This window comes from Hyalella azteca, unplaced genomic scaffold (assembly GCF_000764305.2).
Source record: "Hyalella azteca isolate HAZT.00-mixed unplaced genomic scaffold, Hazt_2.0.2 contig5706, whole genome shotgun sequence".
Lineage (NCBI taxonomy): Eukaryota > Metazoa > Arthropoda > Malacostraca > Amphipoda > Hyalellidae > Hyalella > Hyalella azteca.
In genome coordinates this window covers 497,051-523,043 of record NW_025935888.1, presented here as the reverse complement: position 1 = coordinate 523,043, position 25,993 = coordinate 497,051, and the positions used below count along the sequence as shown (strand labels likewise).

The 25,993-nt window shown below is 38.3% G+C and overlaps 2 protein-coding genes across 2 annotated transcripts; one reads left to right on the top strand and one right to left on the bottom strand.

Moving 5' to 3' along the window:
• Nucleotides 1-378: 378 nt before the first annotated feature.
• LOC108675502 (prefoldin subunit 5) lies at nucleotides 379-4,595 on the bottom strand. Its single transcript, XM_018163529.2, has 5 exons — nucleotides 4,258-4,595; nucleotides 3,788-3,871; nucleotides 3,410-3,535; nucleotides 1,780-1,885; nucleotides 379-1,361 (listed from the first exon to the last, which is right to left on the bottom strand). Exons 1-5 carry the CDS (start codon nucleotides 4,342-4,344, stop codon nucleotides 1,273-1,275), a joined length of 492 nt encoding a protein of 163 aa, XP_018019018.1. The 5' UTR covers nucleotides 4,345-4,595; the 3' UTR covers nucleotides 379-1,272.
• Nucleotides 4,596-15,577: 10,982 nt separating this feature from the next.
• Nucleotides 15,578-23,011, top strand: LOC108675481 (WD repeat-containing protein 55). Its single transcript, XM_018163508.2, has 7 exons — nucleotides 15,578-15,794; nucleotides 18,792-18,929; nucleotides 19,114-19,334; nucleotides 19,829-20,246; nucleotides 20,912-21,126; nucleotides 21,501-21,675; nucleotides 22,851-23,011. The coding sequence occupies exons 1-7, from the start codon at nucleotides 15,621-15,623 to the stop codon at nucleotides 22,992-22,994; spliced, it is 1,485 nt and encodes a 494-aa protein (XP_018018997.2). The 5' UTR covers nucleotides 15,578-15,620; the 3' UTR covers nucleotides 22,995-23,011.
• The last annotated feature ends 2,982 nt before the right edge of the window (nucleotides 23,012-25,993 follow it).

Genomic DNA, 25,993 nt, shown 5'->3' with positions numbered 1-25,993 from the left:
CACTGATTAGATGCTGGTTTTCAGATTTCTATAGTTTAGATGCACAAGAGGGATACGGAATGTTTATACGCTCGGCACGCTCTTCGGAGAATAGTAGCAAGGTATTAATATCATTCCTATCCGAGTCAAGAACAGCTCTGCAATTTCTGTAAGTTAGCACCAGACTGTGAATTTCATTACGTTTATTTGTCACTTGCTCTAATCAGGGAAGTTAAACGTAGCAGACGCCACGCTGTACTTTTTGCGATAGTCAGTGCAGTAGCTTGCGAATAATCCATCATTAGAGCTAAATTAACTTAACAGATTCTATAAAGACGCAACATCATTTTATAATGAAACAAAGTGGGTCATTAATGAGAGAAACGACACACACGTAAATCAACTTTACCGTGTTTATTAGTTAGCTTGAAATTCAGATAGTTGAGATTGGATCGTCGAGTCTCTAGGGAACAAATATGAGGAGTCCATGTTGGTTCGGTACTTAATCAAGGATTGTGCTAGATAAAAAATATTTCAGTTCGTACTTCCGACAGACAAACAGTGGACAGCTTTTCACGCTAAATCAACCAATCAGATACCGGTAATCGGCCACTATGTGTACTTAAGAAGCAAGTTTTGATATTACAGCCTCAACAACTGAGTATTGGTGGCAAGCTTGATGCAGTTGTCTCAACCATGAACTCTAGAACGGTTCTTATGGGCAACAACCATCACCGATAAATATAAGTTTAGCCATTGTAACAGAAATATAATAAGAACTATAAAAATAAGTGAAAAGTACGAAAAATCAGTACGAAAAAACTATAGACTAGGCCGCAGTTAAATCGTCAGTCTGCCTAGTTTTAGTATAATTGGAAAATATAACCTGCACACGATGCTCATTGCCATCTCTTTAGTAAGAATTTGATCCTCAAATTATAAGTCACACAAGTATTAGTGTCAAACAAACTCCATTAAAGGAGAGTAACCTAATCTTCTTGCGGTGTCACGTTAAATGAAGCACTTGAAAGAAATCTGGATAAGCAATATTGAGCAGAGATAAAAGTTAAAGAGTAAGAAAGCAGCAGGTTTTTATCGACCCGGAGTTTGCAAGACAATAACATATCAACTGCTTGCGAACAAAATACAGAGATTAGGTTCCACGGAATAGTGAAACAGTAGAAGTAAGATGTAGTAGTAAAGTGGCACATTCACGATTCAAGAAAAATATACGAAGACTTAAATGAGAAACAACAGGGAAAAACGAGTTATCCCGGTAACTAGAGGCAGATATCAAGCTTTAGCAGCGCCGGCGGCTGCCTTCTGTTGCTGAAGCATACTCAGTTGTTCATTCACCTTCACTTCCATGATGTCCATCACAACTGAAACATAAACGAAATCAGATGAGCACAGCATGAACAATTTATGAATAAATGATTTATGAAAGAAATCTACTATGGCGCAGGATAAATGGGTACCAAATTTATTTAGAGCCTATAAGCATTGAGGAAAATCCTAATGGCTCAATGCAAAAATTTTCTGTTCTTTATGCACAAGATGAATATATAATGCAAGTTCTAGCTAATTTTTAGCTGATTTTATACATAATACAGAAGATGTTTTAAATTGACACATTCAAAGGTAGATAAGCCTTTTTTAATATTTAAAACAAAAATAATCACAATTCTGCAAAGAAACAAGTCAATGAGCAAGTAAAACCTATACATGCAGCTCTTCAATAGCCATTTCTACTATATTTTCTTTCATATATTGTCAAACAATTCATCGCATAGGACTTACTTTCTCTTAGCTTGGTTTTCTCAGCAGCAATTTTTTGTATTTTTTCCATCTGTTCCGTAACAAACTTCACTTTCCGTTGAAAATATGAGCACGCCCCTGCTGAATCCTGGGTTAGAAGTAAAAATAATTGATACTTAAAAATGATTAACTAATATTTGAATGCATTTTCAATAGTGAAAGCTTTCATTTGCAGTATTATACCGTTCATTAATCTTACACCTTTATTTTTTGCCTCACTCTGCGTTGTGCAAGACTGCGCGGCATCTAATTAAAAAAATGGCTAGTGTTGTACCATACATCCCTATATTTATATTCTTTTTAAAGGAAACTCAAAGATAACAAAAAAACTTAATTAAAGAAAATATAAACAAGTCCATAGTGAGAATTAAATCGTAGAATGAATGTAAAGAATATATATAGAAGTTTCAAGACATTTACACCAATGTCTGAATAAGTAGCAGTAAGATTCACTTCTGGTTTTTAGGCTCAGAAAGAAGTCATACAAGATGTTTGGCATAACTTCTTAAAATATATAAAAATAACTGAGAAGAATAAATTTGGCAAAAAAAATGTCAGATGTAGAAGGAATTGCACAAGATATTTGTGTGCAGAACAAGTTTGTAGAACGGGAAATAACAGAAATGGCATTGCTTCTCCATTGCTGCTGTTACACCGACCATTTAATGTGGGAGGCTTGTATCAGGAAATGATTAGCACCACCATCCCCCTTCTTATTCCTCCAACAAATAGATTTCTGGACCATCAATTTTCAAGTAAACAATCAATAAAACAAATGCCAGCACATGAAAACATTTTTAGACTAATAGTTTATTCTGAGAGAGCATCAACTGCGGCAGCAGTAGGCTTATGTACTGATTTGCAGCAGTAAAAAAAATGCAAATGACTAACACTTTTGTTGCTTCAAATATTACTACACTTCATTACTACAACTTTCATCACAACACCAACAATGTTTTTTTAGTATAATTCATATGACAAAAATCAACACTCAACCAAAATATGGGTTTAGCAACTGCAATTGCATAATTTATCACCTCTACATTTTGGATGTTGCTCTATCAGTCATATCCACTAATAACCCTAAACCTATTTTATGTTTGAATTCCAAGTTTCAAGTTTCCAAGTATGTCAACTGCATTAAATTTGTCTACAATCTATTCAAAGTGATATATTGCAGGTACTTACACTCAAAAGACGAGAAAAATAAAACATAATTATTCCACAAGTTTAGACTGAATCAATCAAATCATAAATCCTTTAAAATTACTCACTGGTATGTAAAATATCATGCTATATTTTATATATCTATCATTGAACACCACTCTTGTTTTCAAGCAAATTTTTTGCCAGAGACAAAAGAACGTCTGTCTCACCTCACTCATTACTCAAGCACCGGCAAACTAGGCATCTGTGACAGGGTGCTAACGCTGTGTATGCAATTGTCATGGATGAGGTTAGAAAGAAAATAATTGGGACAATTTGAAAGCAAGCATCTCAAAGTAAAAAATTAATTGCATAAATTGGACCCAAGTAAGTTGGCAACTAGGGTTAATAAACTATGGATACCAACCCAATTTAAAGCAAAATTGTAAATGAGAAGAATGCTCACCTTTTCAACATAGTAACCAGTTCCAACATTGATCAACAGTTTGTTTACATCAGCAATCTTGCCAGGCACATACATGCAGCTGGTGAGAGGCACTAAAATTTCAGCACCAGCTTTATCAGGAGTCAGCTAGAACAAAGATCTTCATGATTGCAGGGCTACATAAATTTCATCAAGTTATGCAATAGGTATTAAAATTTAGAATTGAAATCAGATAATACATTCAATGCAATAGTAGGATTGCATTGATATATTTTGAAATTCAAATTTAAATTTAGTTATCTCAGATCATGCACATGTATATATAATTGACATCTGTATCAAGTGCACATCACATGTATATATAATTGACATCTGTATCAAGTGCACATCAAATTTTACCTTCTCTACACAAGTTCCTGATTCACTAAATTTCAATTGGGCCATTTTTAGTTGTTGCAGTGATTCATTGAAGAATTGCAGCTCCTGCAACAGTCATAACAAATTTATCAACAATTTATTAACAAATAAATTTCCATCTTCTAATTCATTGAGCTTTCAGTCATGTTGATGAGTCAAAATTCAAGGCGATAAGGAATTTTAAAAACCCAGAACATTCAAGCTAGTAGAGGAACCAAACTTGAAATTGGCAAATTAAAACAAAATTACTAAAGATCCCTTATGAGCCATCATAAGAACTGTATTAAAGTGTAACACAAAACACGTTTCCAGCTCATCAAGTAAATTTTTATCTACACACCATATGCTAACATAATGACTATAGCTAATTATATTGAAAATGAGAAACATCAGATAAGAATGTTGAAGATAAGAGCATAAAAAAACAGTGAAAGGTGGTGAAGATGACTTACCTGGTCTTGCTGGTTTTTCAAGGCAGTAAGCTGTTCTAAGTTTAACTTTGATAAATCAATAATTTGAGGTCCTTTGTTAGCAGCCATCTTAGTTGCAGCAGCTATAGACTATATTCCAGTACTAAAAAAACTACAAAAGTTTGAAACACATGTATAGGTTCTGTAACAAAACCTGGTATGGAAATTTATTCATTCCTAATGAGTGGATTGCTTTCATTATCAAGGAACAACTAAACTCTTTTTGCATTCACTCAACTCCCAACTGAAAATTTTAATTCCCTGACAGTCACAGTGTGACAGTAGTAGTTAGTACTAATTATAGTAATTGCAACTGAATTGAGCTGTAGCATACAATGGATTTAGGAGAATATCTATATATTACAATTGAATCAATGGTAATACTTTAGATTAAGTGCATCCAAAAAAAGGGCGTTTTTTTTAATTATGTGTTTTTTTGGGTGTAGAGTAAGAATCTGAAATCTGTTTTATGCAGTCAGCATCGGAAATTTTTAATGGAACCTGTTCCTAACTGGACCTAACCTGCAAGGTTTTAGTTGATTGGCTAGATTTTTCTGGCCACTGGCCGGACTCCAAACATAGAAAAAACCTATTGGCTAGGTTTTTCTGGCTGCTGGACGGACTCCAAACATAGAAAAAACTTAGCCAATCAATGAAAATCTCGCAGGTTAGGTCCAGTTAGGAAAAGGTTCCATTAAAAATTTCCGATGCCGACTGCCAAAAACGGATTTCAGATTCTTAATCTACACCCCGAAAAACATATAATTAAAAAAAACACCTTTTTTATGCACTTAATCTAAGGTATTATCAAATCAATTACCTACTTAGCTTTTTTATATTCAATTACTTTTTTCCAATTTAGAAATTTTTAGTATACTTTGCTTATTTAGATAGGTACATTTAGTAAGTTTTTGTATATTTGTATCCTATTTTCATTAACAATCTTTTTATTTGGCTTTTTCTTTCAATTTATCTAACAAAATTATTCGCTGGTGCAGGGAGATTAAAAAGCAGGTAACCAAATGACATTTCAATAGAATGCAACATTTTGAATATACAATACTACGTAATGCCGTCATCCACGTGTTTGAATTCCGTTCGCTGTGTGAGCTGTATTGGAATACAACACGGCTTTGAATTAGAACACTAATGAATATTGAACACTACTTAATTACGCTTTTAATTAACAACTATTAAGCTTTTAATTAAGCAAATTTTAATTTTTGTACATAGCTTGGAACGATCGGTGTGTGCCTAATTCAAGTTGTGAGGGAATTAGTTTTCATGTGTCTAATCCATTTCTCAACTTAATCATCTATTAATTTATTTACCACTTGAAATCAGCGAATACAAGTATATGGTAAACGCGGTATATTCCGACATCGTAGGAAATTCCGTCACCTCTCCAGCTTTTCCTTTATATTAAGCTTTGTTTTAGTTCCATCCGTTTGTTGATGGTTGAAATGGTGACGTCAATTTATTTACAAAGTTTATGCACGTGTTACCCCAAATCTCTAATTTTACCCTTAAACAGTCAAACGGCAACAATAAAATTTGTCTCTACTGTAAGTTCAGCACGTGTTAATATACAGTCTGACCGCTTTGACATGACCGCAACTATGCGCGATCTTCAACAAACGTTTTGTTTATTTGTTTACATTATGATATTTATGTTTTTTCTGCAAGATATTTTTGGCGGAAACGGTAAAGTAATGCGGATTGCGGAAGTTGAAAATTTTACGAAATGACATGTTTGCGAAGTGCAAACCGCGATTTTTTAATCAAACAAAAATTTATGACATTTGAGCCGCAAGATTTCATACCTACTAAAATTATATGATATTAGAGCCGCGATATTTCAGACAAAAATAGGACTTTTCCAGACTAGTTACACTTACCCACGATGTCGGAATATACCGCGTTTACCCTATTCTGGATACAATTTGAAATCTAATCTTAAAACTAGCTACTCTGAAAATATTATCAGTGTCTGGACAAATCCTGTCGTTTGAATGCCGATAGCCTAGCTGGAGATCATTTTTGTTGATCAGAAGTTTTATTTTTCCATTATGTGCTGTGCTCTTAATATTATTATGGAATATGGATGATTGACTGTAGGACTCAATGACTCATTCATCCTACTTTGTGTTTGTGGCCTTGATTCATCTGCTTTTGGTAGAAGATTGTTGTGAACTTGTGAAGTTGTGACAGACTAACGGTTTCATTATAAACTGTCTCATTATTGATTTGGTTATTTCTCAATCAACTATTTTTTTTCCACTGTCAAGTTGTCAACAGTTCTATTTGGATTTTGGAAACCTATTATTTACTAGGATTTGTTTACAAGTTCTGAGTTCAGTTTTCAAATCACTCTTGGTGAGTCTCGGATCCATAGTGGCAAACCAGAGCTTTTTTAGAATCAGTTCATTTTTAATTTCCTCATTTACTCAAGATTTAAACCAATTTCTTATGTATGATAATGCTGGTATCCAGGATACTTTATTAGTCATATAGGACTCAAAAATGAACTCGAGGGAGAGTCTAAAAAACTCTTTGCTTTGCCACTATGCTCGGATCAGTCGGATGTGCAGGTCTTGAATGCTCTTTGCATTAGGCCAAGGCACGCCCAGCATAGTGACACTGTGACAAACCAGAGATTTTTTAGAATCAGTTCATTTTTAATTTCCTCATTCACCTAAGATTTAAACCAATTTCTTATGTATGATAAGGCTGGTATCCAGGATACTTTCCTGGTCAACTTATAGGACTCAAAAATGAACTTGAAGGAGAGTCTAAAAAACTCTCTGCTTTGCCACTATGACGCCCAGTGCTAGAGTAAGAGCTAGACTGCTGGTTTTATAGCATTCACTTCCCTCACTTTTCACAAAGAAAGTGAATGCCTTATGCTTATTATGCCATCAAGCTCTCATACAAAGAGCATTCAAGGACAAGACCTGCACATCTGCAGCTGGTCTAGCTACTTATAGAGGTCTAGCTACTTATAGAACTCAAAAATGACGCTGACCCAGTATCGGATTCCGAACCATGACCCACGTGCCATGGCAGTTTTTGTTCACCATAGGAGTCAGCCTCAGTGTATCAATAGTGATTAGTGACTAGTCACTGCGGAGTGCGGTGGAACTTGTTCTAAGTTCCGACGCTCTCCAAATCCAATACCTCTACCATCTACGGCAATTTGGCTTGGCAAAGTACTTCTTCTTCTGTTCGGGGTGTCTACACTGGGTTGACTTAAAGCCACAGGTCGACCTCGAGGAGACGAGGACGACCGTTGGGCCTGAGAGGCTGAGAGCTTGTAATGTGGCAAACTGCAAATTACTACTCTTGTGACGTCACCTCGTGATGTCAAACTTATTTGTAACACCAGTTTTGCTTAAAATAAGACTATTTGCATGCAGTAAATAAATTTCCTTGGGCATTTTGATGAGGTCAATTTTTTAAAATGCTTTCAAAGATGACATAAACACCATGTGTTGATCTACACTATTTACATTTTGTGTCCGCAGTGACGTCACTCTAGAGATGCGCAGAACGGGGAAAAATTGTCATCGCCGTGGGTCAACCTTATATTAGTGGCAGGGTGGCCCAGTGGTGGTTAAAAGTTCAGCAGATTACCAAGATTGGCGCAGGGAGGAGCGGGTTCGATCCCAGCTCTGTGCGCCAGCTTCTGGTCAGAATCGGCAAGGAGGCCGGGCGTTTAAGATCAGCAGAATTGTAGCAGTGAGATTGCGAGATCAAGACCGCATCAAGCTGTGAATGTTGTGCGATGTTAGGAATCGGCGACAGGCCTACGGCGTAATAAACGCTGAAACCGCTATTATTATATTAGTTCGACCATGGGGTGAGACAGATGCGGTCAGTTGGGCTGATTCAGCCATGATGAGAGGGTTTGTGCCGCTCTTGTGACGCATCTTGGGTCAAGTGAATCATAGCTTGTTTGAACCAGAATGGTTCTAAGAAGAACCCAACAAAGTGGAGTCCCGACGATATTCAATTGTTCTTTGAGATATTCCAAATATATGAAAAATTTAGAACACATGTGGAATGTTCGCCATGCTGGTTACTCCAACAAAATGAAGAATATTTCGCAACTGAGAGAAGACCTTATTAGTCAGTGTTTAGTTGTTCCCGACGTTGCATTTTAAGAGCTAGAATAAAGAATATAAAAACAACGTACAGACTCGAGTTGTTGAAGATGATCTCAATTTCCATTTTCATAGACCTCACTCGACAGATTCTAACGATGTACTGGCGGGCACGAACGAGAAGATATCGGCACCTTACACTGTCCTCGTGTACAGGCATACTTGCCAGATAAACACCAAGCGGAAGACATTTGCCAGATTTACTTGCCGCCTGTAATGTCCCCGTGTAGTACAAGCACCTATAGAAATGAGCTGTGAGAGTGGGCAGTGGCAGTGCTGTGGAAGTGTTCAACCGGAAATAAGTGTTGCCGGCGGAAGCAGTGATTCGCTAGCATGAATTCACTCTAAATTCATTTCCTAAATACAAAAGTAGTTCTGTAGCGAGATCCGCTACACACCATCTTATACGCAGCACGCTGAAATACTGTCACACAAGCGGTGACACCATAAGCGATCTTGGTATCTCTTATTGGTAGAGCCTTCCATTGGTTTCAAAGGCTGTAATTTTTTTGTCCTGTCACAAATCTTTAGGTATCTGATGATATGCGCTCATCAGATCAACCGGTAAGAAAATTTGTAAGTAGAAAGCTTGTTCACCATTTCATCGATCTTTGGCAACACTTAAAGGTGCTTATACACGAGGCGAATAGTTGCGTCGATTAGTTGAGTCGACTAGTCGATGCAACTATAATTTGTGATGATTGACGTCTTCAGAGGCGACTAGCTGTTGCATTGCACTGCATCTCCTATTATCTGCATCCATAGCGATTTTTCTCTTTCTCATTTCACAGACGCGAGTCTCATATGTTGCTTTGGAAATTCTTACCAAGACAATTTCAAAACACAAATCATTCAAAACGACGCATAGAAGTATGTGTGAGTAACTATGTCTATTGAGTATCTATCAGCGGACGCCATAGGTGGAGCGACTATGATTTATATAGTGAATTAAGAGTGGCGTGCACCGCCTATCCCACGCCTATAACCTGCCGATGGCCCCCCTACCCGTAAAACTCTTCTTCCACCAATAACTGCCCATTGGCACCAGTGGCGCGTCTATGAGACACCGATGGCCACCTTTAAAATAAGGTCGATAAAATTTTAAATTTAGTTTGAAATCCGATGCTTTCGTATTTACTGATATTGCTTCATACAATCACCATTCTAAGGGCTACATATGGAAATCCACCAAGGCATTACAGGTAACAATGTCAGACATATAGCAGATACAAATAATCAGAGTACCATACACATACCTTGTGAGAAATCGACTTGAAGAAGAGTCCCTCCCTGCAGGATTCGAACTCCGATCTTCCGCACGCGAAGCCGAGCCTCTACCTTTGTGCCATCGGAGAAGACATGGCAGTCGAGTAATTTTAAAAGATTTAACTGAAGTGTTGCAAATATCAATTTCGTCAAATGAGAGAAGTTAATGCTGCCACCGTGATGATTAGATGGTTCCATCAACAATTTTATTTGAACATGCTGCTGCATTTGAGTAAACACCCGCTGAAAGAAACTTCATTTATCCATAACAATCAAACGATGGTTCAGCTCGGAATAAAGGCTATGGGGAAATGCTTAATAAGCATCGAAGTTTTATAATGTCAACATTACACCAATTCTGACAGCGGTTTGATTCTATATATTTTCACCAGGAATATTTTGATGTAAAATAAGGAATTTATATTACACGACTATTTTGAAATGTCAGGCGTGAACACGTATGACAGATACCGTATGACAGATACCGGGGCCACTTTCTTAGAAATTTAGGCTAAATAATTATCTGACTGTATATTAAATTTCAAAATCGAAGTCAGGATGGAAAACCGAATTTTTACTTGTATCCACTGCGTAAAAAGGATACTTTTATGACAAGCAAATTACCCGGAAAGCACATGTTTCAAGCAGGACATGGTAAAGATTAGTAAGAAGCTCAACGCCGACGCGAGTCAAGTCAACCCAACCGGTATGAACGTGTGCTTACTGGACTCGCTCGCTGCTCGATATCTAGCCGCTGTGTTTTACAAAGATGCCGAGCCGCTGTCGACTACGCTGGCTGCGCTTGATGCCATAGCCGTTGTGCTTTACAAAGAAGCCGAGCCGCTGTCGACTACGTCAACGTGGCTTTTGAGTTTAGATAAATGGGGCATCTTGAGCATATTGTAAATATAATGGAACACACTTGATTGATTCATAAATTTTATACCTAATGACACAATAATTAGTCTCAATTGATCGCAATACTTCCAACACAGCCAGTTGGCGCATACGCAAAATTCACAATAAATTTACGCGATATTTCAGGTGAACATGAAAAATTGGATTTGCTGTCATCTATGGAAAAACTGTATTTATTGCAACAAAATGTTTTCATTGTATATCGGACAATTTATAGCGGTAAGTTGGTTCTACACCGCTATAAGCTAAGTCAAACGCGATGAGGGATTTAGAAGAAAAACTAATCTAGAGAGATGCGTGTTTGGAGAGTGTATTTAAGTGTATGTATCCGTGAGTTGCACCTGTAGAATGAATACAATACATATAGAATACAATACATATTAAGATGAATACATATTAACAATACACATTAAGATGAAGTCAATATTAGGTACAATCAATATACAAAGAAATATTACAAGTTTGAGGAACAATCTAGGAGCTATTTAAGAGCTTACCCCAAACGTTGGAGGACAAGGCAGTAGTGCGGTTACAGTTAACGGAACTTACGAAGAAAGAAAAAGTCAATTTAGAAGTAGTTCGGATGTTTACGAAAGGATTGATTTTATTCGAAAATTTGAAGATTTAACTACTTAAAACTAAGATTAACATTGGATGTTCCTACAAATTTATATCAGGAACAGTCTGATACATGGCCAGTGGCTTCACTTTGGCGTGACAATTTTTTGAACACCTTGCTTCTCTTCATCAGTTTTATTGGAATCCACCTAATTCACGCTAAATTTTCTTGCCAGAACTTAATCTTCAAAGCCAAGCACACAAAATGAAGTCATGGTTTCGTCTTGATCTCGAATGACCCGCAACCCAATAACACCTTTCTACGTTGGATAAATTACAGTGGCAATTATACCTTCGTGCACTGTTCAGTTTGGGCAAAGGGTTATCGGTGGCTCACAAGAGATTTGTCTGCAATGTGCCATAGATGTTTCAGACCCTATAACTCATCGATGATTCATCGATGACTCCCACCTATACTCGCCACCCTTTCGATTTATTGGTGTTTTATTGTCGATTTTCGGCAGACCTGGCCACCCACCGTTACGCCACCTATAATCTGTCTCTTATACACATCTAGATGTGTATAAGAGACAGGGAATCGTGTTTATTGTTCTTTTCCTTACTTTGGCCCCGCATCTGAGACGATGGCAAAGGAGTTGAAAGATCTATTCTCTAAATACCTCCCAAATGTAAATCTTAATGTATTGCTAGTGAACAATTTTAAAATTAGCTCGTTTTTCAAGTACAAAGAACCTCTCCCTGTTCTTATGCGATCATCCCTAGTTCATCAATATAGTTGTGCGCAGTGCGCATCTGCGTATGTCGGTATGACATCGCGCAATTTTTATACTAGGCTTGCAGAGCATAGGGGCAGGAGTTATAGAACAGGGAACATACTTGCGCATCCCCCTCATTCAGCCGTACGTATTCATGCCGAGCAGTGCAACGTCACGGTGTCCAATAGTGATTTTAGAGTTTTAGCCTCCACAACCGGTGTTTCTGATCTACGAATTTTATAATCATTATATATTTTCAAACAGAAACCCAGTTTAAATGCTGCATTCAGTTCCTATCCTCTACAATTTGTAAATAGATAGTACTTTCTCTACATGTCATCTCATTTTTATTTCTGTAATCTTCGATTTTAGTTCTAATGTCCTCAAGTTTAGGTGAATTGTTTGAATGAGAATTTTAGTTTACTAATTTTTTTGTACCTGTGTTCTAGGTTTTGAACTGCCGATGGAGCTGGACTCCGAAACGTTTTCTCTTATAAGAAATGATGAAAATTTTGGCTATTTACTTTACTTTTAAATTCCTGTCTATTGAGTGTTATATGGCGGTTAAAAACGAAACGCGCATAGAAGATACGGCGTACCTAGCGATTACAGTAGGTATTGTGTCTTGTGCACTATAAGAATTGTCAGTAAAAGGTACTTGTGACAGATCATGGCTGTTGTAGCAGTAGCCATCTTTGAATAACAAATTTCGGCAAAATAGTCTACCTTGTTACAATTTATTTAATTAACATCCTACTCTGGACAATGAGTAAGTTTTTGTGATACCTGTTGCCACACAAGAAGCATAGTTCGTTAATCTTGTCCTTTGTAGCCACATCTTCATCTTAATTAGCGCCTAATTCTCCCTTCATCATCTTTATCGTTACGTTTCTGTTCAACATCGATGTCGATGAGGAGGTCGCTATCGCGGTAAAGTTGTCAGCCGCATTTCTTTCAAGTTATTACAACAGAGACTGGAGTTGTTCACTACACATTTGTGTGCTGACGTAAACATTTTTAGTAAACATCAGGCAAAGCTTCTTCACCAGGCTGTATGGAGGCATGGGTGGCATCCTGCCAGCTGAATAGATTGCCACATTACATGCTTTGGCGCTTGTTGAAAGTGAGACATCTCTATACTGGGTTATTTTCCCAGATTTACTTGCGGCCTTTCAGCTCCTACGTTTCCCAACAGATACGTGTTACGATATTAAATATCGAATTCGTCAGCTGCTCCAGGGCCTGAATGAGCGTAAAAGAATGCGCCTACATGTTTCAGTGGGTTCAGGCTCATGCTTACATAGCTGGGAATGAGCAGGCAGATGCTGTTGCAAAGATGCAAAGGTACTAACCTGCGTTCCTGCTTTGTCAGGTCTTGGGAACTGGACTAGATTACTGCATTGGCTGTTGAAGAGAAGGGGCACCATCTTTCTTTTGTGCGGACCGATTTGTCCGTCCCCTGTTCCATGGGTGGCCTGTTTCTCTCGTCGTGCTGCTCTGGTACATACACGTCTTCGCTTAGGCCATGCTGGTGTTCGGTCACACCTTAAACGATTTGGCATGGCTGACACTCCCATGTGCTTCCATTGCGGGGGAGGGTGAGGGGGGGGAGTGGATACCGTGGATCATCTTCTCCTGACATGCACCATGCACTCAGTATCACATGGAGCGTCAGGTGATGATCACTGGTACTCAAGCCGTGGGTGACCTGCATCTATCTGTTCGGATACTTCTTGGAGGAGACAACTTTCGCAGAAAATTTCATCATGCATTAAGAAAAGCAACAATCACCTATTTAGCACAAACAAATCACCTCGCTTCCCCGTAGTTTACGAGTACCATACTGGTTTGAGTTCTGATTTAAAACCGTTAGCCCACCTGACAATATCTCCAAGATTCTTCAAAATACAATACTGAAATTCATTAAGTTAATTCTGCTGTGTCCAGATGTAACAAGTGGTCACCGCACGGCTACTTCCTCACCTTCAAGCCGGAAACAACCGCAACGAAAAATGACTACGTATAGCAGGCAGACTATCGCCGTATCAGTCTAGTGTTGTAGGTAAAGTTGCGGAATTAGCTCTGTGGCATAAAGTGTTTGATCACTCGACTATTCACGAGCCTTCTGCCAGACTGTCAACATGGCTTCATATCCGGCAGGTCTTATACCGCTAAACTCTTGTTCACTCGGCTACTGAATAGAAAAGAAGCGTCGGTCCTGAAGAAATAGGCTCATGGCCTGTTGCCGATTCTTCGATACTGGACGAAGGAGAACCATGCACCAGTGAATGATGTGTTTATTAGACTTGAAAAGCATTCGACAGTGATGGTTGGAACCGATTTGGAATTTGCTTGGACTGATCATACTCTCTTATGACTACATTGATATAGATACTATGATGAAGTTGTTTATCGTACTCTTGCTTCAGCACCTGAGAAAACTCCATTTTGTTACCGAAACACGAGAACTAAAAAATCAAGTTGGTTCATGGCGTGCAGCAAGGATAATTTCAGGCTTGGAGGTCAAGTCATATGAAGAAATATTATATCATGATAAGCTTTCAAGTCTCTTCTCGATGTTTCCACGGTGACTTTATCGAAGCATACAAGTATATTTATGGTTCATATAAGATTCCTTACAAGAGTCGGCGACAAGCTGAACTTTGCCTATTTACCAACGCCGTCTCTACTATACAACGATATCGGAAGACTCTGCATTCCAGGCTATTTGACTTGAATTGAGGATATCGAATTTGCGGAAAGTGTAAAGCGAGAAGTAATGTAATTCTTCATTTTATCCACCAAAGGTTAGGGGTGGATAGCATGAGGCCAGCATAGCCTAAGTCCACAGTGCGATTCATAAACCTTCCCGAGCGTAACGCAGCCGGGCATCTTCATGGCTTTTGACACAAAGTGCCCACCACAACAGCGCAGTTCAGTCACAGGCCGGAGCACAACTGGCCGGAGCGCAGCAGGCCCTACCGCAACAGATAACCTAACCTAACCTGCGCCGCCTGTTGCGGTAGGGCCTGTTGCGCTCCGGCCAGTTGGGCTTCGGCGCTGTGAAGCAGTGGCTGTGTTGTGCACTACCAAGTTACTGATTTACTGTTAGCCGGAGTTAGCCACAGCTCATTGATCTGAGGCTATGTGTAGATATTGCATGCTGATGGTTGGCGTTAGGCCCAGGGCCTGTTTACGAGTCAATTTTGTTACCCACGGCTGCGCTCCCAAGGTTAGAAGGCCTCGACTGATTTTCTTGAAGTTCAGTCATCAGTCAGTAGTGTGGACTGTGGAGGTCGTACTCTTTATATAATTTAGGAATAGGAACAACACTGTTGGGCACACAACTCTAGTTCGTGCTTCGTGGTGTGAACCCAAATTATTACTTATACAAAGAATGAAATATTTTGCTTCCGGAAATATAAGTAGATTTTTTAGTGCGCACTCGTTTCATAAAAACGAGTGCGTAACTCTAATTCGTACTACTCTAATTCGTAACATTTACGGCTGCATACAATGATACGGCTGCATACAATGATACAAAAGTTTTGTATATAGCTCATTTGATTTAGTTTTTATCGCATTCTTTCATTTCTCATGCATGACTCGGTTAGAAATTTTAATAAATTATTACACTTGTGTCACTATACACCATGGCTCAACCATGTATATTCAGTATATATACTATGACACCGGACGGACGAAGTTCCTACAGTTCACTTCTACGAGTACATCCAACGTTGAGGAATCCACATCTAGTATTGACTGTGTCTGTGAGGCCAGTGAGTCTACTGTAACCAAGGCTGATTTTAGCATGCGGAGTTTTCTACCTGACCCTGTAAGTTTTTCTGAAGTTATTTTTACTATATGTGGTCGTTCAAATGGTAGTATCTAAAATACTTACTAGTCTACTTATATTTGAAGTTATATGACTCAAAAAATGAATTTGACTAATAGGCCAATAGCTATGGGCCATACTGTACATGTTTAATATTGTTGCGAGACATAACTTCGGTCACATGATCCAGATCATCTGAAAAGAATTTGTTAAAGTATGGGTGATTTAGACAAGAGCAGTGTCTGCAGAGTGAGTGCAGAGTGCAGACTGCAGTGAGAACGACAATAGCATTCTCCAGGTTCTATTAGTGTTAAGGACTATATTTTTTTTAATATTCTTTTACTTGCTAACTAAGTTATTGACCTATCAACATAGTGGCAAACCAGAGATTTTTTAGAATCAGTTCATTTTTAATTTCCTCATTTACCCCAGATTTTAACAGATTTCTTATGTATGATAACTCTGGTATCCAAGATACTTTACTGGTCTACTTATAGGACTCAAAAATGAACTTGAGGAAGAGTCTAAAAAACTCTCTGCTTTGCCACTATGCCTATCAAAGTGCAGAGATCCTTGATGAACTCATGAATGTATGTTTTGCTATGGCACCTAGGCTAAGCTTATGTGTTAGGCCTATTCCTAGTACAAGTATTATTACAATATTACTAGTATAGCCTATAACTATAAGCTATAAGTACTATAACTATTCATATGAATGCAGAATGATACAAGCATTTAGTGGCAATATTTTTCTAATTTGATACCGTACTTGAATCATATAGGCTACTAAGGCTAGCAACCTAGCATAACAATAGTTATGCTAGCCTATGAGATTTGATGATCATTAGTGCATTTTCTTATGTTCTATTCATTCCAATTTTCAGTCTTGTCTGATATTTTAGGTACAAATAATTATGTCCTTGTAAATTGTCCGATTTAAATGATTAATCTTGAGAAACAATAAAATAAAAAAGTTATAAATGTACCATCAAACGTGAAACGGGGTAAAAAGGACGGGCAGGGTAAAAAAGGACAGTCCTCCAAGATTTTGTAGAAATCTTGTAGCAGCTAAAAGTAATTAGGGTAAAAGATCCAAAGAGAGACAGTGCACATCACCCAGTGAGAACATTGAAAAAAGTGTCAAAGTTGATAGTTGACCTTGCGCTACCAAATAGTGCTGTGATAAACTGTTAGTGTGGAAAGAATATTATGGTTTGAGACTTTTAAATAAGTCTGTGAATATATTAGGAATCCTTCAAGTATACTTATATCTACTTTGTCTCTTTGAGATGCTAACGCTGCTTCTTTCGAACCAGCTTCAGCGGGCTGGACATCTGAGACCTTTCGCCCCTTGTGGGTGATGAATAATTGAGACCTTCCACCTCTATGGTGATGTTCATCTTGACTTTTGGTGCGAGATAGCTAAATAGCTGAAGCGCTAGTAAAAATTTGGCCACTTAACTAACTAACTTATATCTGCTGATTTCAAGTGGTAAATAAATTAATAGATGATTAAGTTAAGCGACGGTTTTAGACACATAAAAACTAATTCCGACACAGCTTGGAATTAGACACACACAGCCCGTTGCGAGCACTGTCCAAAAATTAAAAATATTTAATTAAGCTCGTTCCGACTTCCGAGCCGTGTCATATTCCAATACAGCTCACACTGGGTGTCGGAATTCCAACACAGGGCACCGGAATTATAAATTAATAGAGTTTGAAGCGCTGCAGGAATTAGTCTTACAATATGCAGAATTTAGTCACACACAGCTTTGGAATTCAGGGATTTTGTAGGTTTGAATTCTAAAGGCTTTTAAATAAATATGACAACAGTTTGTGACATTTCATTGTTGCTGGCGCGTAGTGTGGTGTTTTGAGAGTGACGTAAACCAATCAGAACTCAAGTTGCGCATACGGTGATCTATTTATAGCCATTCATTTCTTGCTATGTCCTTAATGTGTTGGAATATACCTACCGCATTTACCCTAAAATATTGCAAAACTAAAAATAGTGGTGTAAAGTTCAACATTTTTACTATTTATGCAGCATAAAGCAAGTTGAGAAATCATACATTTATTATCTCTAAAAAATCCCTGAAAAAAAGTGTGAAAGTGAGATTTTGGAAAAGTACCTCTGCTAAGGTCTGTAGCAGAAAAAATATTTTTCGTATTGAAAAATTTTACTTTAGGTACGTAAAAGTCGCACACTAGTGTTGGCCTAAAAATGTGATCGACAGAATTTGCATATCTCATTCCAAGAAAAAATGGTGGCCATTTCCACAAAAAAATGTATGGATAAGGTAATATTACATCAATGAAGAAAAACCAAGTAAAAATCACAGAAAATTTCATTTATTCTACATTTACATCATTTACAAAGGTAGAGGAGGACTTGAAAGTACTGTTAGTAATAGATGAGTACATTCTGCATGCTTCAAATGTTTAAAATTGAGTTTTATTTCAAGTATCCCTTTTTACCCCATTTCCAGATTAATTCAGGAGCCTTTTATATTGTGTCCAGTACCTTACAAATAGCATATGGATTTTTTTTGGAGATGCCATATGATAGCCCTTGCAAAGACATTTAAAATGAGCCCAAACTTGTTTATGAAATGTTTCATGGAAAGAAGTTATTAACAAAAAACGCTCAAAACCGTCCCTTTTTACCCTGTTCGACGGTATACAAACACTTTTTTATTACACTTCTCTGAATAAAAGCTAAAAAATTTCCAAACTTTTTGAACTGACATTTGAATATTATTTTGAATTTTTGATCATTTGTATATTTATTGTGTTCTGAAAAGCACCTGATAATATTTCAAAGTAAATTTTTCATTCTGAATTCTATTAAGAGTACAAGTATGAAAATTTCATTGTGCAATACTGCAATTCTTGATAAATATTCTTTTGTTCAGTGTGAATCCATAATAATTACAAATAATTTACTATTCATAAATTGTATGTATGTACTTAAATGTCAACATCATTTTGCAGCGCCTAGACGGAGACTACTCAAGTGATTCGGAAGAACCTTTTGAAATATACATGGATGATCATGCCGTCAATCAACCAGTGGAACCTCAAGCACATGTTTCTCATGAAGGCCCTAGCCAGTCAGAAAGGTCACAAGAAGTTAGTACTCCATTTTTTTTTGTTAATTTTTGTGAAAATCTGGGACCTTGTCTCTAAAGCTTGTTCATTTTTGTGTATAATTTGAGTATTGTTTAATAAATAATTATCATGTCTATTGAATGTTCAAAATTTAATATCTTTATATATCCATTCATGCACTTATAATCAATTTTTATTATTGCAGGAAGTACAAATTGAAGAAGAGGACAATAATTGGTTGTCATCTGATAGTGATGACGAAGAAAAAGGAGCTACCCTGGAGGAAGTTTTTGAGATAGAGCCTGCACTTGAGAAGACACGGGAACAACCTCCTGACCTTGATGTTGGAGCTGAAGTAGTTGATATTGAATTCCATCCATCTGCCCAGTTGCTGGCTGTAGCAACTCTTGACTCTGAAGTTGTTTGGTGAGTTATAACTAATTCTCTCCGCACTATTTAAGACAAGTTATTATTCGAGATACATGTTTGTTAAAAGAGTATTGTGTCCCCTCATTAGCATGTGAAATTGTTGACCAAGCAGGTGCTAATCAGCTAACTGCTTCAGTCAAGTTTCCTAACTTTAAGCAAGGTTTAAACCCTCCTAATGGTCTCATCAGGATCATTCGATATGTGGTAGATTAAAGTCCCCCCTCATTTACAAATTGAAAGTGGGTGTCCCTGGGCTGTCCCAGTTTAGAAAACTTGGTCTTCATCACCTCAAGAGTCTCACTGAATTTGACCAGTGGGCAAGCAGGGGGTAGATCTACTATGGCTATGTGGAGGTTGAATTCCTGACTGCTTTGAAAGTAAATTGTAGAAATTGTAAGGTCTCCATTAGTTTTTTTTACAAAGTAGTATACTCAAATGTATATGTGGTTTCACTACTTCAAATTTAATTTAAATCTGATCATTTTTTTCAGTTACAAATATACCAAGGAGAGCACAGAAGAAGTTCATAGCTCTGAGCATCACACAAGTTGTCTGAGATGTGTCAAGTTCAGTAAAGATGGAAGCTCTGTGTTTACTGCCAGCAAAGACGAAAGTGTGGCTGTGCTGGATACAGCCACATGGAAAGTTTTAAAACACATTAAGAATGCTCATGATTATCCAGTTTACAGTCTCTGTGTTGTAAATGAGAATTTACTAGCATCAGGCGATGACAATGGGAATATCAAACTGTGGGATTTGAGAAAACAGAATTCTATTCACAAATTTGAATGTGGCGAGGAGACTGTAAATGACATGGTTGTTGATGACAGCGGCCGAACACTCGTTGCAGCTCTGAATGATGGTTCAATTGCTGCCTACAACACTTCTCGAAGGAAACTTATTGTTCAGGTACAATGGTTATTGTACAAGAGCATGTCACATTTTTTTTCTAGTAAGCTCAAAAGAATATTTTGCCCCAGGGCAAAACTGGGCTTGGCGTCATGATGATGTTAGTTAAGAAATTGAGTTTCCAGAGAAAACGATTAGGTTAATCATCAGTTACTGGCTTCATTAGTGGTTTCTTTCATATGTTTTAATGCATATAACATACTGGTAACATAGGTACTAATTCTGATTGAAAGAACAGCTGCCTGCTCTTCTTGACGGTTACATGCACTGATTTTTACAAATAACGCATCATTTAATGCATTTCTTAGTGAGTGTTGTTTTATTACTTACTGTTGACTCACCTTTAACTAATTTCATTGTTTTTGTATTTTTTACTGACTTATACTTTCATCAGGAAATGACAGTCTCGTATTTTTTTTGTAGGTTTCCATATCGCATCAAATTCATATTAGCAATAATTCCAAAAAATATGAGGTATTAATTCCATAGCATCACCAGCAAGAGATTTACTTTCACTCATTTTCTTTATAATATTGTGGGACAATTATTGGCATATTCAATACTTTATTCACTACTTTTTTATGGTTCCCAGAGTCTTGTGTCTTGGTAGCACCAAATTTTGCACTGACTAACAGATTATTCATATTACTTAACTGGTTTTGCAGTCTGAATATCAAGATGAAGCGCTATCATGTCTCGCAATCGTCCGCAACGGCACGCGCCTGGCCGTTGGCGGCGAAAAAGGCGCCCTGTATCTGTTCAAGTGGGGCGAGTTCGCGCTGCACCACGACAAGGTGGCCGAGCAGCGCGCCAAGCTGAACTGCATGGTGCCAGTCGGTGACGGCAGGATCGTCACAGGCTCCGATGACGGCTACATCAGGTGCCGGCTTGTAATTCATTAATTCGTTACATAAATCAGAAGAGGCTGACTGCATTTTCTCAATATTTGAGCTGAAATGATTTGGTAATAAAATTTACTGATTACGACCATAGATTTGGCTTCAATTTTATATATTCACAATGATGCGCCCAAGCGGACTATTTGATTTGTTATTTGTTCGTTTGCTTTTCTCCTTTTTTCTTGTGTGAAACGTTTACCTTCTCACGTGCTTCATGTGCTAGAGTGACTGTGGTATTTAGTCCTAATTTTATTGGTTGCAGATATGTCCAGCATTCCTTGAGAATTTGAACTGGGACATAACATTTAGGAAAATGATAGCAACCATTGTGAAAACCTTGTTGAATTTTTGACAGAGCGGTAAACTTATACCCACACAACTACGCGGGTGTAATTGGTCGTCATCAGAAGTACGGAATTGAGAACATCTCAGTGTCCTGTGATCAACGCTTCTTGGCTTCCTGCTCGCTTGACGACACGGTTCAGTTTTGGGACCTGCAGCATCTCTACAACACGCAGAAGAGGAAGAAGGTATTTCCGAGTGAATGAGAACTTAGTGGCTGACGAAAGTGTTTATGCTACTTCCACCTTGCCTTCAAAATTAGGGCTATCTCTAGAGTCTAGAGTAGACAATTATTAGTGGATCTCGAGTGCATACCAGTTCATGAAAAATTAGTATTAAATATAATATAATTCATATATATACCTAAATATTATATTATTATTATATAAGATCCCGATATAAATATTAAATTTTATTAGTACAGTATTGCTTTGTCCGAGTATAAGTGTCCAAGAATAGGCTCAGTTTGGCATGTTGCTGATTCTTGTGATTTTCGTGACTTGTTCACAGGAGTTCTTAAAACAGTCATTTTTATCAGATCTGTTTTCAAAACTGACATTGAATTAAGTACATACACTAGAATTTTACATGGTCCGTGGGATGATGGGCTCTTCAAATCTGAACATGTACTCCTGCATAGCTTTATCTAGTCCGTTCTTGAACGCGTTTATAAGCGGAGCGTCAACTATACCAGCAGAGAATCTGTTCCACATGGTGACTTGAAGTGAGAAGAAGTGTTGTTGCATGGGCGAGTTGCGCCGCAGTTTTTTGATCCCTTAAAACCTTGGCCCCAGGGGTTGGTACTTGTATCATGTAAAATATTTATAATTCAATATTATTAAGTAACTTTGAGTAAGCTCTTTTGCATTCAAATGTAAAAGATTAATGCGGAAAACAAAAAAAAATCTAGAAAAGAAATGTGGCCCATTTTGACAAAGAAATAGTAAGTTTTCTCAGTCTTTTTGATTGTAAATTTTCGTATTAAACATTGTTTAATGTCAATCAGTATGATGAATTTTAATTGTGTGAGAAGTACATGGTTCTTAGTGATGAAAAGTAACAATAATGTGTAGATGCTAGTACTTAGCTGTTTCGAGTAGATAATCTTTCTCACTTTACAAATTATGTGCTACTTGACAATTATGCTGAACACCTGTCACATTTTGAACACCTGTCACATTTTGAACACCTGTCTCATTTTGAACACCTGTCTCCCTGCCTCATTTTTTAACACTTTTGCACCAAAAGCTTATTACAGTCTAAGCATGTTTTCTATTAAATTTTATTTGACCCAATTTCATATCCAAAATCTGTGCTCTCCCTGTTCCTGATTTTGAGTGCATGCAAATGTCGTGTGTTGCAGAGCTGCTTGGCCAGAGATCTGAAGAATAATCTAGACTCAGCCCGGGAGCGGAACCCTGCGCAATTCTTCTCTGATATGGCGGAAGAAGTGCCATCGGATGAAGAGTATATGGGACCAGCTGACAAGCCCAAGAATGTCGAATAGAAATGATGCCTTGACAAGTATTCCTTTTATTTTAATCTAAAAACCGAATTGGATAAATAGCATCAGCCATAATTTGAGGCGCTGTCTTCATCTTCTGAACCACTACTTTGCCGAATACGACGATACAATACAAGTTGTAAGCAGCACATAAATTTGAGTGTATAATTTAATTATCACTGGGGATTCATCAATGAACGGCCAAATTAGCCAGCAATTTCAGCCTAATTAAGAATCACACAGAAAACTAAAGACAAATGGCGTTCAAGCTTTTTAGTGACGGAGTGCGAAGACCGGCCGATTTACTCCACAAGCTGCAGCAAGCTAATTCTCAGAGTCCGTGAGGACTTCTACATCTGCTGCTAGGCGGTGCGATGCGGATGCGTGTCTTTGGGAGTGCATGTGATGTCTTTGGGAGTGCGTGTGATTATTGATCATTCGACTCAAATTTTATTATTATTTGCCTCGTAGCACGAGGGAATCGTTGCTCTGTCAAATGAACCATACCAAGAGGAAAAATTATTCCGCCGCCCGACAAATCAGAGGTCAGCCAAAAGAAACTGGTGTCTTGTCCTCGCAGCAAAACGAGGCAAAGTATACGCAAGCCGTAACTGTTTACATCCGAGCAAGGGGTTTTTCATACTTTCTGCAAGAGATTAAGTGGTGTTGGGTTGTTTCTGGTACCTGTTATCTGCTGGTACCAGTTATCTACACATCGTGCCATCCACTTCACAAACATATCGATGGCTCCCTGAATTCGGTTTCTCGTGTCAAGAAGTAAGTCACTACGAATATCGTAATGTCGCACGCATAGATGGCGGAGGTAACGTTTGGCAACGTCGGTACATCTCCGAGGTGAGCACTGAACAGGAGTGTGCCAAGATGTCGAGTCCTACCTGCAACTGATGAGCAGAACTATCGGCTCGTCGGGAATGCTCTAATTCAGTACAACATGCGGGCATCGATTTTATGTCAAATGCTTCGCTGAGGTCGAAGTAGACCACTAGCAGAATCTTACCTCTGAGCGCTCTTAATCTCGTGTTCTTGTACGGTAGAAGCGTCAATTGTAGAATAAAGGCGTCGTAATTCAAGCTTATGATGAAAAATTACCTTTTGTTTCACCAGATTGCATGTAAGCTGATTATTCACTAGTCTCTACACTCTACATAGTTTTTTACACACTATACCTAGGTTAAGGGTATTCCGCTGGCTAGTTAGCTACGTGCCTTGGCTCTCCGGCAGAGGCTAATGCGTGTGCATATGGTCGCAAATGGAGAGTGACTCAACCTTAGCTCGGGATTTCATGCCCGTTCATGATAGTTTGCAACGAAAAAAATATTGTTCAGGAATTTTTTTAGTGTTGGTATTTGGCGATAGTTACAGACTATGTTTGAGACGCCGGATTTAAAAACGGTAGATGTGCGCACGCTTCAGCGAATGATACTATTCAGTAAATACGCTCATATTGAAGATATGGCGTAAAGCAGGCGCAGCAAATATCAGCTACAGCACACAATATACTTACAGCTGTGTTCCATCGATCTTGAGTGTCCTACTGCTAAATAAACGGAAGAAATTTTTAATTTTACGTGCTGGTGTAAAGAGGTAGGACATTTTACGGTAAGGAATGCAATCAGGTACCCATTGTACACTGCAGAAAAAGGTTTATCAATATTATCAGTTACAAGTATGAAGCAATTGTTGAATTCAGTAGCTGCATCAGTACCAGACATTAATTGAAAACTCAATCCAATGAATACCACAGTATCATTGACTTTCAAATGATTGTAAAATCACTTTTATTTTTTATTATTATTATTATTATTTTTGCGAACATGGTGTTAACGATTTTCCATGGAACCTTACAATCATTCGACTTCTGCCAGGATGCATCTCATTCGGATATTATTTATATCTTTATTACTGTCAGACCCTCAGGGTTTTTTTTCTGGCGTGTCGGTGCTCGTCAGAACTAAGTTATCGCGCGTTCCAAGAGGGCACTGTTCCTAAGCGCCCCACGACTGAGCTCGCGGTGTCAGACTAGGGTCCATAGTCGTGGATTCTTACGCTTTACGGTACTTCTCTGTCTCTTTCGTGCGGACGGCTGACGTCCCGTGTAAGCGACCTCTTGTTCGAGTTGGGTCGCCAGCCGAAGACCACCACTGCCCTGGATCAGTGGATGTAATGGATCATCATGATTCCTGCCTTCCGGAACGTAGCCTTCAACACTGGACAAGCATATCTAGGCCGTGCGTCGAACCAGCCCTCGTTCGAACGGCCACTCGTCAAAGGACGATAAATTTTGGAACTGAACTATGCTATCTGAAACCTAACCTCAGATGCGGTGAACGTAAAATTACGTAATTAAACGATGCTCGGAAGTCATATTGGATCTGCGGCCTGGTGATGCACGGCAGATTTTTTGCAAGGCCGGAGGAAGACAAAGCCGAGTGGTTCTCGGTTGATTGGTGGATGTCCGGAGAGATACAAGGCGCTCGATTCAGGGCTCAAATTGGTGCACAAAATTGGTGGTGCGCGGCTGCGCTCCCGTTCGAGTGTATTCGTTTCTGTTGCTTATCACCTGTCTCTCCTTGTCACTTCGTCTCTTTGAGATGCTGACGCTGCTTCTTTCGTGCCAGCTTCAGCAGGCTGGAGAGTAGAGACTTGTGACCTTCCGCTCTTTGTGGGTGATTTAGAATATTTGATTTGAGAAAATATGAGACCTTCCACCTCGTTGGTCATGTTCAACTTGACTTCCGGTGCGAGATAGCCGAGTGGGTAAAGCGCTAGTAAACATGTGGCCACTAAACTAACTTATTGTCAGAAGAAGCGAGTTTACAACGTTCCGATGAGCAGCACACGAACTGCAGAGAATTCTTCCGTATCGAGAAAACTTTATAAATGTAGTTGTCTTCTTATCATACTACTTATTATTGTCAGAAGAAGCGAGTTTACAACGTTCCGATAAGCAGCACACGAACTGTAGAGAATTATTCCGTATC

What these genes read in the sequence shown, in the direction of transcription:
- LOC108675502 (XM_018163529.2), bottom strand. Translation starts at nt 4,344, where the DNA reads ATGGCTGCTAACAAAGGACCTCAAATTATTGATTTATCAAAGTTAAAC. An exon ending in TGAAAAACCAGCAAGACCAG is followed by an intron (nt 3,872 to 4,257) that starts GTAAGTCATCTT and finishes TGACTGTTGCAG; the next exon opens with GAGCTGCAATTCTTCAATGA. An exon ending in CAGGAACTTGTGTAGAGAAG is followed by an intron (nt 3,536 to 3,787) that starts GTAAAATTTGAT and finishes TCTTTGTTCTAG; the next exon opens with CTGACTCCTGATAAAGCTGG.
- LOC108675481 (XM_018163508.2), top strand. Translation starts at nt 15,621, where the DNA reads ATGTATATTCAGTATATATACTATGACACCGGACGGACGAAGTTCCTA. An exon ending in TCCGATGACGGCTACATCAG is followed by an intron (nt 21,127 to 21,500) that starts GTGCCGGCTTGT and finishes AATTTTTGACAG; the next exon opens with AGCGGTAAACTTATACCCAC. An exon ending in ACACGCAGAAGAGGAAGAAG is followed by an intron (nt 21,676 to 22,850) that starts GTATTTCCGAGT and finishes CGTGTGTTGCAG; the next exon opens with AGCTGCTTGGCCAGAGATCT.